Genomic DNA, 14,665 nt, shown 5'->3' with positions numbered 1-14,665 from the left:
ACTGGGAAATATCAACCGTGCTTTTATTACTCCTGTGTTCTGGGACGGTTAAAGCACAGAAAAACTGCAGTTTTCTACAACTTGGGCCTGATGTTCATTGCTCTGAGTGTCCATACAAGAACATAGACAGAACCTATATTTACATTACAAGAGCCAATAATGTGCAGTTTTGGTTCTCTTGAGATCCTTGCATCACCTTCCCAGAACACATAGGAACCCTCAACTGAAGACCTAAAGACTGAATGCCCTTCATATGCACTTCTAAAATGTCTGCTAAACATTTCAAGAACGTCATGTTGGTGTCCCCCAGCTCCACAACTGACCAGAATATTCTTAGAATGTAATATTTCTAGTTCAAATGGATGCGCCATAAACGTGACTGCAGGGAAATCAGATGATATGGATGTTTTTTTGATCTTGGCAACAAACAGAACCACACCGAGGCTTACCCCAGATATGATGCGCTGTGTTTCCCTGACGCGCCTCATCTCAGGAGTGTCGAGGACGAAGGCAGCCTTGCCTTGGACCTGCTTACGGAAACTGTCAGAGTACAGCACCTGGTGGGACGCGGGGGCAAGGATGGTAAAGGAGCAGAGGACACACGGTGAGCATCTGGAACCTTAGAACACTGAAGCCACCGAAGCACAGCCATAAGCACCCACACTACAGAGAGTAAATGGTGAGAGGACACACATGGCTGCTGACAGAAAGAACCGGGACATGAGACGGGGAGATATTGATTAATTGGCTGAAATATTAAATTAACCAAGATTACACCCCAAAATTTCATTGGGAGAACAGCAGGAGGACAAGATGATCTAGAGTAGGGGAACAACACAAGAGGTTAGCGGAGCTGATGAGCACAGATACACCACAGCTGGTGCTGTCAAACACAATTAAAACTGAGCATGAATTAATGCCATTACAGGAGCAGCGTGTAGGATGTCGACCAGCTGCCCCTCCCTTTGCCTCAGAAACGGATCGCAGAGAGAAAATACTGAACACTGTACACGTGATCACACCCGACATGAGAACGAGTCATGGCTGAACGTGTGACGGTTCAACGTTGATTTGCTTCCATATATATTTGTTGCAGGGAACTACAACGCTAGTGCTTCCTTTCCACGCCCCCCCCCCCAACATACCTATAGAACTGTCAAGGTAAATACAGAGAATTAACGTCCTAATCTGATAAATGTTCAAGACCAATCAAAATATACTTATGACCTTTGTGTACTTGCTTTTTTTAAAATATATGTTTGTTTGTTTTTTTTTCAACTCACTCCATCGGTTTACCCTCCCAAGCTCTCCTGGTCATTGCTGTTCTGGGGGGCTCTGTCACATGGCGCCCGGGCGCCCCTTTATGTGATTGTAAGGCCCATATCTCTATGAGATCAGGGCTGGCAAAAAAGAATGGATCATAGGTTGTAGGAAATTTAAAGATAAAGAGATAAATAAATAAATAGATAGGTAAAAGATAAAGATTTCACGACTGTCAACATCGTTACGACTATTCTTCTAATCCCACACACTGCTCCTTTAACTCGAGCCAGAAGACAAGTCAGTAAGCAAAGGGTTAACGCAAAGTAGAAGAACATTTCTTGTGTAGAAGATGTTCTTTGGGTGCTTCTGAAAGTACCGAGCTAATGTTTTCTTGGTTCCTTTTGACTCGCTCCATCTCTGGAGTGAACACCACAGGAGTTCCCTTGGCGGAACTGTCCTTATACAACACCTGAAGGACAGAAGCAAAGTGCCCCAGTGGGCCAGTCAGAAACTCTGTTCATCACACACACCAACACCTATAGGACTGCTTTCCTAGACTCTCACTCCAGGATAGAGACTAAGGAATATGATGAATTCCTCTCAGAATATGCATTGCTTTGAGTTGACTTTTGCCGAGGTAAGATTTTTCAGTAGCGTCTGAGAAATAGGTCCTATAGAGTGATTCATCCTGGCAGGTCTGGTTGAGCAGCCAGGATCTCTGTTCAAGGAACAAACACACTCGTCACTCACACGTCAGCAGGATATTTAGCTTGTCATTCGCTGTGAAGGGGAAATTAAAAGAGCAGCGCGCAGTGGCTTTGTGGGCAGGAAGCTGGGCTGCAGGTTAGGAGATATTGTAAATGAAGGGAGCAGAAACGGCCAGAGAGATCATTCAGCTTGGGGGTGGGGGTTGGGGGGGAGGGGTGATGATTGAAGATTAAAGGTGATTTGGTAGAGGAAGAGGAGAGTGGGAAAGTAGAGATGATGGGAGGTGCTGGAGCTCAGGAATCTGCGCCTTGGGTGAAGATGAATGAAGTGAGCAAGAGGTAAGTATGGCGGGGCGGGGCGGGGGGGCGGGCAGCAGCTGAAAGGCTCAAGACTAACGTCCACTCTCAACAGTCAGGAGCACACGTAGGTCGGTTCGGTTCCACTACCGAGCTGATGTGCCTCTGGGTTTGTTTGACCCGCTTCACCTCAGGGAGATCTGGGATAGCGGTGGCTCGATCCAAAGAGTCCCTGTATTTAATCTACCCAGCGGGCCGGTGCCGGGAGAAAATGAAGAAAAAGTAAAGAGCAAGTGTCAATCAGAGACATTTTTAGGGGGGGAGAAAGACAACACAGCAAAGCACCAAATCTCACAACAGGACATGGAATTAGGCACACACTTGGTTTTCCTGGGAAATGAAGAAGCACGTTACAGTGGGTTTTACCTGACCCCACAGGTGTTATCGCTGCCAGGTGGGCTGGGTGTGACAAGCGTAAGAGGATGGGCTTCTGTTGTGTTTTTAGGGAGATGACAATGAAGTAGAGGGGAGGATGGAGGCCAATTAATACAGAGCACAGAAATGTAGAGGGTCACCGAGGAGAGTACCGTGCTAATATTGAGCTGATTGCGTTTAACTCTCTCCATCTCGGGGGTCTCTGATACTGATGTGCCTTGTCCCACGTCTTCTTTGTACTGAAGCTTTGAATGAGACAGCACAGAAAGTAAAAAAAACTTTGGTAACACTCTCAGACGCAGGTTAGTTTTCACTCTGGGAGAGTAGAAATGCAAAAAAAAAAAAACAAAAAAAAAGGAAAAAAGAAGACAATTCCAAAAAATTCATGGACATAAAAAAAAAAAGTTCATTTGGGGGAATGGTATTATTGTAAAAGTGTGGGATTAAATTCAAGTCATCAACCAACAGTGGTAAAAAGGAATGATATGGAACTTAGTAGAATGGAGGAGGGGGAATCAGTGCTGAGGAGTTCTAGACTTCCAAGTGGGGGAGGGCGTTTTGGGGGAATGATTGTAGGGAGATGACGTGAGGATCACTGCAGTTCTGTTCCTCTACCGAGCTGATATTCTTCTGGGTGTCTCGGACCCGCTTCACCTCAGGGAGATCAGGTATGGCTGTGCCTTGACTCAGAGGGTCCTTGTACTGAATCTGCCCATTGCATAAGTTACACAGGTACATTGTGAGACTGGGACCAAGAACTACAGTACCATCCATCCATCCGTCCATCCATCCATCCGTCCGTCCATCCATCCATCAATAACAACATCTGTATTCGCACAAATGTTGGGGGTTTGTTAGACAAAGTTATTATGACATTGGGATCCTCCACTACGTTCAGGCTATCCTGCACAACGTTCACAACACTTCCACATGGAGTTTGAGTACTGGCGTGACAGTTTGTACAATATATAATTCATTAAAAGTCAGTCACAACTGGATTAAAATGCGGTCGTGGTTACTCAGGGAGGGGAGCATGGAGGGAGGACTTGTCTGGGAGGAGATGAAGGAGGGCAGGGTGACTCTGCGGAGTACCGTGCTAATGTTCCGCTGGTTTCTTTTAACCCTCTCCATCTCAGGGGTTTCGGGCACAGCTGTTCCTCCTCCCACATCCTCTTTGTACTGAATCTTTATGTAGATGAAGAAGTAAAAGCAGCAGTCGGCAGTTATAACTGAGTGTTTGTCTTGAATAATACAGCAATACTGGTTGTTTAAGTAGAAAACTCAACGAAGAACACACACACACACACACACACACACACACAAAATGAGACAAACATTAACACCAATATTCAAATAAACACAGAGAAACATTAAAAAACAAGGAAAATTATGGAAATGTATTATTATTTTATGCATTATTCACCTTAACGCTGCCTGCCACCTGCAGTAAAACTGTACTTAAAATGTCAAACTAGAGAAGAAAACCATGGTTCGGCCGTTGTGATCTTATTCCACGGTAGGAAGTATCAGCAGCCGGCATTGGCAAAAACACACAAAGGCGAGTGTGGAAACATCAATGTGCTTGTGAAGAGGACGCACAGTGAGAAAATGTGAAATTAAAAACAACACAAAACAGTAAAAAAAAATCCCAACCAACGTTTAGAACTCTTCATCTAGAGGTGTGAGGATTGGATTGAGAACTCCATCGTCAGTAAAAGGTAAATCCAAATGATCAAAACAAAACACAAGGACAGTTAATATATTGAACTGGATTAAAATGGAGGGAGGGGAGCATGGAGGGAGGACTTGTCTGGGAGGAGATGAAGGAGGGCGGGGGGGCTGCAGAGTACCGTGCTAATGTTCCGCTGGTTTTGTTTAACCCTCTCCATCTCAGGGGTTTCGGGCACAGCTGTTCCTCCTCCCACATCCTCTTTGTACTGAATCTTTATGTAGACGAGGAAGTAAAAGCAGCAGTCGGCGGTTATAACTGAGTGTTTGTCTCTTGAATAATACGGCAATACTGGTTGTTTAAGTAGAAAACTTAACACACACACACACAAAGTGAGACAAACATACACACCAATATTTAAAAGAATAAGTTTTGTATGAACACACAGACACACACACAGACACACACACATGCATGCACGCACACAACAACATGGCCCCATGAACAAGGTCCATGACAACAAATAGTTGCTGTAAAAATAACAGAAGTATGGAAAACACGAAGGAAGACAGTTGAGGGTTAAAGATGCTGAACATCCAGCCAGCAGGGATGCACGAGGAAGATCAGACCCAATAAATTGTTACTCTTAGATCATGGAAATGCATTATTGTTGTTATTAATGTCATTATCATTAGGCATGATTTACTTCAACACTGGCTTGCCACCTGCAATAAAACTGTGCTGAAGATGTCAAACTAACAGTGTTGCTGGTGTGGTCTTTTTTTTTTTGCCCCCAGCATCAAAGGAAGACCACACCATTGCAATTGGAGCAAGGTTAAGTGGTTTGTGTGTGTGTGTGTGTGTGTGTGTGTGTGAGAGAGAGGGAGAGAGAAAGAGAGTTTTAACAAACAACTAGTCAGCTACTATAAGTCACCTAAAAGACTCATTCTAGTGAAGGAATAAGACGTTCTAGCAGCCAGGAACAGCAAAAACACTAAAGCAAACGTGATGATGGCAGTTTGTTTGCAAAGATGATGCACGGCATAAAAAGGGAAATTAAATCATCAGTGGTCCTATCGGTATCCGCCATATTGTGCATCCCCACTGACAGGAAGGGAAATCTTTTTTTTTCTTCTGAAAACATAAGGATGCCACATGGAATTAGTGAAAAAAAAAAATCTCAAATTGTGATTTTAGAAGATGTCACAATATATCTATGCAACATCGTAAGACAGGGATGGACAAATATCACGGTATTTTCTGGACACACCCACGTGTCCACCCATCCACACTCACAGTATGAGAACGGAGATTTGTTAGTTTGACTAATAATCCCGTCATAACACCCAGCTTCATTTGTTCCTGCTGAATTGTGATGAATTAACAGGAGAAAATGGGAAATCATACAGAGTTCCAAGTGGTGGTGAGGCTCTTATCTGTACGGTTCACTACGTGGCTGCAACTCCTGGATGTGGCCAAACACGTGAACAACATCGTTCTGACACCAGAGGCCTCAGCTGAAGAGCCTCTTTTCTTCTACAACGCCTCTCTGAGGCATTTTGTAGCAGCAGCCTCCCGTTCAGGAGCAAAGGATGAGTTTGGAGGCTGACATTCAGGATCCAGTTCACCTCTTTGGTGTTTTGTTATGTTTCGATCCGTCTCAGACACAGACAGTCTGCTAGTCGTTTCCATTTACTGAGTCAAGTGGGCGTGTCGGCCAGCAGCCGGTCCTGAGCGGTTCCACTCTCGTGGGTGAACACGACTGATTCTTTCACACCGAAGTCACTGAAGTAAATATTGGACCCAATTTTCACAAGCCAGGAATTTTCTGAACTTCCTGACATTCAGACCCAGGAGAAAAGCTGTGCTGCAGATCTCTCTCTGTCTCAGAGACTTGGGCTGGGTGTCGTTACTAGTTTTCAATATCGGCATTGCGCCCGGTGCCCCTCACTTTGATTCTTACTTCTGAATTATAATTTTTCCAAGGACAATGGAACTCCATTTGAGGAAACTTAAAATTATTAACATATCCCGTAACAAAACTTTAAATTTACTTACACTTTCGCACACTCAAACCAGTTTCATAACATCAAAGTGCAACCCATTTCAGCAAAATTTGGTTTCAGTTAATTAATCTGTTTCAGCTCTTTGACTTGACATGTCAGCACTTTGGCATTTTTCCACTCAAAACAGTTTCGCAACATTAAAAATAAATTGCAACGAGTAGATTTGAATAAAAAGGCACCTTTCAGTACTCAGTGGCACTTGAGAAATTTGGTCGGTGCCAAGTATCAAGGTGTGATACTCGGCCCCATCAGCAACACTCTCGCAAGATCTAGCAGCACATCTCATGTCTCTTTACTGGAGCGGAACCATCGGTCTGGGGTCACTGCAGACCCAAACACTGGTTTACACACAAAACAAAGAGGAATTTGAGCATGAAACTAAATAAAACTTCCCACATGACACTCCCGAGTGGCGGCTGAATCCCATGGTTAGTAAAATATACATTAATAAATAAGAAAAAGTAAGGACAGTTTCTAAATACAACTGGATTAAAATGCGGTCGTGGTTACTCAGGGATGGGAGCATGGAGGGAGGACTGGTTTGGGAGGAGATGAAGGAGGGCGGGGGGGCTGCAGAGTACCGTGCTAATGTTCCGCTGGTTTCTTTTAACCCTCTCCATCTCAGGGGTTTCGGGCACAGCTGTTCCTCCTCCCACATCCTCTTTGTACTGAATCTTTATTAAGATGAGGAAGTAAAAGCAGCAGTCGGCAGTTATAACTGAGTGTTTGTCTTGAATAATCAGCAATACTGGTTGTTTTTTCAAGTTACAAACTTGATTAAAATCTGTTGTGGCATGTGAACAAAGAACACACACACACACACAAAATGAGACAAACATAAATATCGATATTTAAAAGAACAAGTTCTGTCTGGATACACACGCACACACACAGCAACACGTCCCCTTCAGAAGGAATGTGACAGCAAAAAGGTGCTTTAAGAAGTAATTAAAAAGTAGAAAAACACAGTAGAAAATGATTGAAGGTTAATGGTGTGAAGGCAAACACTGCACATCTAACGAGCAGGGATGCACGATGACGATCGGACCCAATCATTGATAACCAAATTATGCAAACACATTATGATTATTATTAAGTTTTATTCACTGGCTGCCCCCTGCAGTAGAATGTGCTCATGATATCAAACTGCTGTCGCTTGGTGAGGGGAAACAACACGGTGGCAGATAAAAAGATCCTAACGGGCAATATTTGTTTCTGTGGGCAGGGCAACAGTCCAACACCACAAATATTACAATTCACCTGAAAGTTCATCATCCCAACAAAGATTTATGGAAGTTATAGGAAGCAGTAGCAGCCAGCCTGAGCAGACACACAAAAAGGAAGTGTGCTTACATTAATATATTCGTATTTGTGAATATAATGTGGGGTACAAAAATGTGAAACTAAAACAAAGTAATCTCGTCGGTATGGACCACATCGTGCATCCCTACTAACAAGGACTGAAAAACATCTGATTTTTTGTAAAATGTAAAGATGGTATATTAGGGCTTGTTAAAGATGATGGAATGAGGTAAAAAAAAAAAAAAAGAAGAAGAAAACTCTCAAGATTTGTTATTAGAATGTTAAGATAAAAATATTATAAAGTAGATACCAAGCTGAAATTCTTTGTATTTTCTTTAACACGAAGCATTTCAGGGGTGTCCGTTACAGCAGACACTTTGCCCTTTATGTTTTTAAGGTCAATCTGGTATTGAAGCTACAAGGAGAAAACACAAGTGCCGTTAAAACCTTTCATCATGTAAAAAAAAAAAAAGAGGTGAAAAGATAAGAGAGGAAACAGAGTTACAAGAAAATCACTTCCGTTTCTTTTTAAGATGAACATGAAAAATTATTATATTTCCAGGAGTGAATGGTGCACTGAACGCAAACAATGAATGTCTAATTAAAAAATATAGCAAACGTCTTTGAGTGACATCCCACAAAAACGCAGTATTTAAGATAGTACTTAAGAGTGGACATACACAGGACCAACACCAAACACTGCAACTAGAGGTAACCTTTGACCTGAACACCTGAGCTCACGCTGTACACTGGCCCTCTGCGAGCCAACATCGCGATAGCGATAGTGGATTATTGACATTTCCTACTTACAGTGCTGAAGTTCTTCTGGTTCTCACGCACTCTCTGCATCTCTGGAGTGTCCAGAACCGGCACATAGTGAGACATGGTCTTCTCAGCCTCCTCTTTATACTTTTTCTGTTGGAACAAAAACAGAATGTTCATTATTTTTTAAAATGTACGCAGGTATGTAGCAAACTGGTAGCTAACTTTAACTTTAGCTTAAAAAAAAAAAAAAAAAAAAAAGCTGTTTTGGAGTTTTTCATTGGGAACATTAAGACCAGTGAGTGGAATAATCCACCTGGCTGACGATGTTCTTCATCTGCTGAGCATGGATGATGTCCGGAGTGTCAATGACAGTGGTGTAGCTGGCTCTGTCCATCTCAGCGGTGTGCTTGTACTTAGTCTGGAGAAGAGAAAACCCTTGCTCAGAGCAAATTATGACTTTATTGTGAATGTTACCGGAAAAAAAAAACCATGACAAAAGCCCCTGATTATATTTTTTATGTCTTTAATCTTTCATTAAAGTCAATTTAGATGATAGCTGTCCTCTCTAGTCTTTACAGCAGAGACACCAAGTGAAAACACATTCAGACCTGACTGAGGATATCAGTGGCGTTCCTTGCCCTCATGAAGTCTGGGGTGTCAGTGGCCAAAGCCAACATTCCTTTGCCCTTAATTTCCTGTTCCAGTGACTTCTTGTACTCTCTCTGTAAAGATGGCATGTTACAAAAAGTGATTTGAAAGTACAACATTTTATAGACCAGGAAATGACAACAGAATTTTGACTCATTCATACGGTGCGGGGCTGCAAAAACCAAAACACCTGAGGGGGATATTGAAGACGTTAGCAGAATGGGGTTATTTAAAAAAGACAGAAAGAAAGACAGAAGGAAAGAAAAGACAGAAAGACATAGATATTGGACAGCAGATGGTGTGTGAATCTGCATTGAAAACTGAAAAATAAAACAGCAGTTATTAAGGACAGTGTGTTAAGGGATGATTCGTTATTCTTGACAGAATTATCTTTATCTGTGAATAAATTCTCTACTTCTACCACTTCAACATCGGGAAAAAAAATTCTCAAAAGCACCCAGAGCATATACCCCCCCCCCCCCACCCCAAAAGAAAAAAAGAAGAATGCAAAATGTGAGGGAAAAAATAAAGAAATATACACCTGCTCCAGGACTTGCTTGTGTTGCCGATGGGTGGTGGCTGCATGGTTTCTTAGTCCATTATAAGAAATGAAATCTGTGTCTAAATTAAACTAAATCTAGTGTCTGGAGTAACACCCCAGAGATTTACTCTCTGTCAGATCTCTGCACTAAGATATCCATATTAATATGATTTGGGTGCTTTTGATGGATGTTACACTCATTTAATAGATGAAGGGAAACCTGACAGAGATTACAGATGCTAAGATTTTCTCGATCTTCTAAGAGAAAGGAGAGCACTTGAACATTAGTGATGTCATCAAGCAGGGACAGGAGAGTCAAACCCAGCAGTGGTCCTTTTAGTTAGGTGATGAAGCTTAGTTAAGGGGGTTCAGCCACTCCATCACCTTCAGTCCCTCATACCTCACACAGGATTTGAGTGGCATTCCTTGCTCTCAAAAGCTCCGGAGTTTCCTCCAGCACAGTTAGCCCTTTACCCTTCACTCCCTCTTCTAGATCCCTCCTGTACTCTCTCTACAGGACGGAAGAAGAACAAAGAGACTGCAGAGACGAGCACACAGGCAGGCCAGGCCAAGGCATAGAGACAAGACAGTACGGTGGGCAACCCCCCCTGCTTGCTCTCAAGGCTCAAAGTCACCAGACCCCCTAAAACTGTCACATTGGAGGATATTCTAGATTAACATCTGTTGTTCGATTATGAAAACACGACATATTAAATCATATTTTTTCCAGAGGAAGAGGCAACTTCAGTGACTTTGGCAAAAATCCTGATAAGAAACAAAACGAATCACATTTTGTAAAAAAAAAAAGAAAAAAGTGTAGAAACAAAAACAGTAAAACAATCCAGCATTTCCTCTTCAAACATTTATGCAAAAACAGGAAGCAAATGCATGCAGGGTGTTTTAAATTAAGCTGGACTAAGCTGCACTGATTCTGAGATGAATACAGACAACTACCCCACAACAAGTCACACAAAGGATAGAGATCAGGGAGTTGGGTGAATGGAGAGTCATTAATGGTTTAGGACTATGTGGTGACTCATGCACAAAACCATAGCTAACTACCCAACTATGGCATGGGTGGGTACACAAAAAAGTCAAACACCACTAAAAGGAAAAGGGGGCTGTGGTTGAGGTGTGGTCTTAGTATGATTACAGAGTGGGTGAGGTGGGGGGGGAGCTGTTGGAGATAAATTGTCCTTTTGTTACCTCACTGGCTATTTTGGTGGCGTGTCTGACATGTATCATGGCAGGGGTGACCTCCAAGCCCGAGAGGTTCTTGCCCCTCATGGACTCCTCAAAGTCCTTCTTATAGTCTTTCTATTAGCCGCAAAGATAAGACACGGAACAGACAGAGCTCAGATAACCACATGCAAGCAGTGCTGGGTCACAATGCAGTTACCTCATCCTGGTTTGTACCGTTCTGCTTATAATGACACCCATGTCTGAATCAGCATCCTGCAAATGTGTGTGTGTGTGTGTGTGTGTGTGTGTGTGTGTGTGTGTGTGTGTGTGTGTGTGTGTGAGTCTCTGAGAGAGCAGTCCTGAAGTAATGTGCCTGGAGAATCTGTCACTTGTAACTAACTAAGTTGAATTATACGATTTATCGCATGATCAACGATGATTTATGAAGTTAAAAAAGTTCCAATAGTCACTTAATGGAATAGCAAAGAGAAAAATTTAAATATTTTTTTATCACTTGTTAGAGATGAATCTAAATCTAAATAAAGAATAAGAAATCAGAAGTTTAAGTGAACAAATCTGTTAATGCTTTTATTCATATTTTGAGGCTATTATTTTCATGTTTTTAATATGGTGCATTTATTTAGCTATCGGATACCTATATCAAACACTGCTACATACGCTATGCTCCATGAAATGTTGTGTCTGTTCACAAACTGTGAAATAAACATACTTTACCTTTGTCATTCCTTCATTTTGACTTCAGATCTGAACTTATAAACAGACTCAGGAAACAATACACATAGTGCAAGGTCGTTTTACACTGCCTTCTCCCAGCGCGGAGACCTTATGATTACTTTTCTGAGCACAGGTTTTTAAAGAATACTAAAATAATGGAAGCCAATCAAGGGCTAACAATGAAATCAGAAAGAATTTTAAAATCGTTTAAAAGCATAAAAGTTCTGGAGTTGAACTGGCATTGAAGGTATTGTAAAAGTTTTTTGTTTTTTTTCCAAACTTGAGGAGCATACAGTGAATCCAACATGAACAAGTCCAACAAACGGAAGCATGTCAATGTACGACAGAGAGCAGTACATCCCAGGTTAAGATAGAAGCAAGCACGGACAAGTCTTCCACGAAAGGCCTGGGAAGGAAGGTTCAGTGCTGTTGTGTGCAGGTTAAACTTGGAGGTGACAGTCAGGGTGTTTACCTGGCTTTGCATGTGCTGAGCCTCCTTGGCAGTCACATATGTGGGAGTCTCAAAGTCCAGCATGGCCTTGCCCTTCTCCTTCTCATACTTCTCCTTGTACTTCACCTGGAGCAGCGCAAAAACAAATGCAGAGTCAGCTGCTTTCAGCGGAGGAGTCTACAGGTATGTGTACATACTTGTACCTTCAATGGAAACTGCAAATAAAATATTTTTGTCAACCAGCTAAGCAAAACCCTGCTTTAAGAAACTGTCAGAGAAGAAGTCAATCAATGCCAGGAATTTCAATGATGATCAGTGTCTATAAAGCTGGAAGGTTCATTTGTTAAAAAAATTCTTTAATGCTGCCCCCAGTGTTATTCATCACAAATGAGTACAACGACATCCTGTACGCATATAAAGAGGAGAATTATCAACAAAAGTGCATATCACATAGTTTCAGCATTTGAATAAGGGGGAAATGGATGGAGGGCAGTCAGTGTGGACCCCAGAGACTGTACCACTTACGTTACTCTGGAGCTCAGAGGCCTCCTTGAGATGGAGCTGCTCTGGTGTGTCGGGAATCATATGGTAGTGACCCTTACTCTCCTCAAATTTCTTCTTGTACTGGTACTACAGGGGAATTCCCAGGCAAGTGAGACAGCTCAGTACAGCAGACGAGGAGAAAAAAAAAAGGTGGTTCGCATATACATAAAATGAATCGCATATTTTACGACGGAAACAAATACAATAATTGTCATAAAGGTGAAAACAGTTCTTAGCAATGTCCTGAAAGTGTGACATGCTCACAAAAGAGTGAGTGTACATTAAAAAAATGGTTGTTAAAAAAAATCATGTCACAAATGGTGAAAAATCAGGGAGAAGCATGGAGTTTTGTGTTACGTGATTATGAATTAAGAATAATAAAACAGCTGCACAAAAATCCGACTAAAATGAAGAGAGGTTATAGAAGGTGGTAGTATGGGAAGGTCAAAGGGTGAGAAGGGCAAGGGTCACTACCAGATGAGGTCAGGGGAAATTATGGTATGGATGGAGGAACTTAGTGCACATGACCAACAGCAGGTTGATTGTTACTGAGCTGTAGTTCAACGAGCCATTGAAACAGGACCGACGTCTGGCAGCTTCCTGGGTGGGGATGTGATAGGGTTTATAGTTGGGATGCACGATATTGTTTTTATTCATTTTTTCCACGCCGATATGCCAATATTTTTGCAATTGGTTTGGCTGATAGCCGGTATTTACGGAGGTCAGTATTATCTGTATAAAACAAGTTTATAAAATATTTACATGATACCGATGATCAAAACAAAAAAGACCTGTGTCAGCCAATTCTGATGGCGCGTCGATGTTATCGTGCATCCCTGATTTAAAGATGGTGATGCCTTACACTGCTGGACAACTTGCTGGTGCTCAGACCGTGCTGCATGGACAGAGACTCGGCCATGTCAGTCACAGGCTTGTGCATCTTCTTCAGGTCACCTTTGTACTTCACCTGTGAGCACACGAATACATCACAAGAATAAACGAACATACGGAGAGAGTCGGTTGTGCTTGTATCTCTAATAGGTGCTTCTTTTGATGTTGATGGTGACTTATGAAAGACAAAAGAAATCTTCCTCAAAAGGGCTTTCAGTGCTTTCAGGTTCAAGTCTGTCAAAGGGCTGACTGATGAGTCTGTGAAAGTCAGTCTGCACAAGCTAGCACTACAATTAAATATGTAGTCCCATCCAACTGCATGCAAGACGTGTATGACTTTGTCCCTCTATGAAAAAGTAGCTCTTGATTCTGTGAGCCATGTTTGAGAGAATAACTCCATCTTGAATCATTCATGACATGAAGCAGTTTATGAGAGCCCATACTTCACTAGCCAGCGTGTTGGCATCCTTCAGTGTTTTGTAAATCTTGCTCTCCTTCAGGTCATATTTGGGCCTCTTTCCTTTCATCTCCTTGTCGAACTTCTCCTTGTATTTCAGCTATTGGAGTGTAAAAAGAAGAGAGTTAGTTTCAGTGGTAGCTTCAGGGTGGGAGGGTAGCAGTGTACTCTAAGGTTTTTCAGTATGAAGGAACACACAACTTTAGTACCCCTGGTCATACAGAAAAGTGATTTATTTTTCATGCATCAACTTCTCCTTTTTCATTCTGTAATCATGGTGCTAATTCATCCTAGAAGGCAAGAGGGAGGTATTAACATCTGCAGTCTGGTTCCAGGCTCAGAAGAACATCCTTCATTCATTTTCTTTAAACTGCAAATCTGTGAATGGGTTGAAAGAGAACTTAGATCTGCTTTCATCTCCTATGGTCACTATAATCAGCGCTGGAGGGTAACGTCAAAAAATAAAAAAGAGTCTGCAGTTTCCCTGGCAGACCTTTCAACTAGTCCACCAAGCGTCACAGCGGCTGTGAGGATGCCTGCAGCCCCTTTCAGGCTGAGTTTCTTCCCTTCAGATATATCAAACTTTGGCACACTTGTTGTCAGAGTGCAAGTCGACTAAGGTGCGTTCCTGCTGCCACTGATATCATCTGAGGGAGGCAGCAAAAAAATCAGGAAAGCGTTGCATCAAATCTGCAATTTTGCTCTGAGTTGTT

General features: G+C 42.2%; 1 protein-coding gene across 1 annotated transcript in view; it reads right to left on the bottom strand.

Moving 5' to 3' along the window:
• Positions 1-14,665, bottom strand: part of neb (nebulin) — a 65,293-nt gene that overhangs the window by 2,517 nt on the left and 48,111 nt on the right. Inside the window, exons 116-133 of the mRNA XM_086219436.1 lie at positions 13,939-14,052; positions 13,467-13,571; positions 12,587-12,691; positions 12,083-12,187; positions 10,900-11,010; positions 10,094-10,204; positions 9,113-9,226; positions 8,818-8,922; positions 8,550-8,654; positions 8,050-8,154; positions 7,019-7,111; positions 4,553-4,645; positions 3,795-3,887; positions 3,318-3,410; positions 2,855-2,947; positions 2,418-2,510; positions 1,640-1,732; positions 450-557 (exon numbers count right to left, since the gene is read on the bottom strand). Of these exons, the coding sequence (XP_086075562.1) occupies positions 450-557; positions 1,640-1,732; positions 2,418-2,510; positions 2,855-2,947; positions 3,318-3,410; positions 3,795-3,887; positions 4,553-4,645; positions 7,019-7,111; positions 8,050-8,154; positions 8,550-8,654; positions 8,818-8,922; positions 9,113-9,226; positions 10,094-10,204; positions 10,900-11,010; positions 12,083-12,187; positions 12,587-12,691; positions 13,467-13,571; positions 13,939-14,052 (1,839 nt within the window). The remainder of the gene's footprint in view (positions 1-449; positions 558-1,639; positions 1,733-2,417; positions 2,511-2,854; positions 2,948-3,317; positions 3,411-3,794; positions 3,888-4,552; positions 4,646-7,018; positions 7,112-8,049; positions 8,155-8,549; positions 8,655-8,817; positions 8,923-9,112; positions 9,227-10,093; positions 10,205-10,899; positions 11,011-12,082; positions 12,188-12,586; positions 12,692-13,466; positions 13,572-13,938; positions 14,053-14,665) is intronic.

The sequence above is a fragment of the Aulostomus chinensis genome, chromosome 12, assembly GCF_037954235.1.
Source record: "Aulostomus chinensis isolate RoL2024-O1b breed Wild chromosome 12, RoL_Achi_v1.0, whole genome shotgun sequence".
NCBI lineage: Eukaryota > Metazoa > Chordata > Actinopteri > Syngnathiformes > Aulostomidae > Aulostomus > Aulostomus chinensis.
This window is presented reverse-complemented; position numbering and strand designations above follow the sequence as displayed.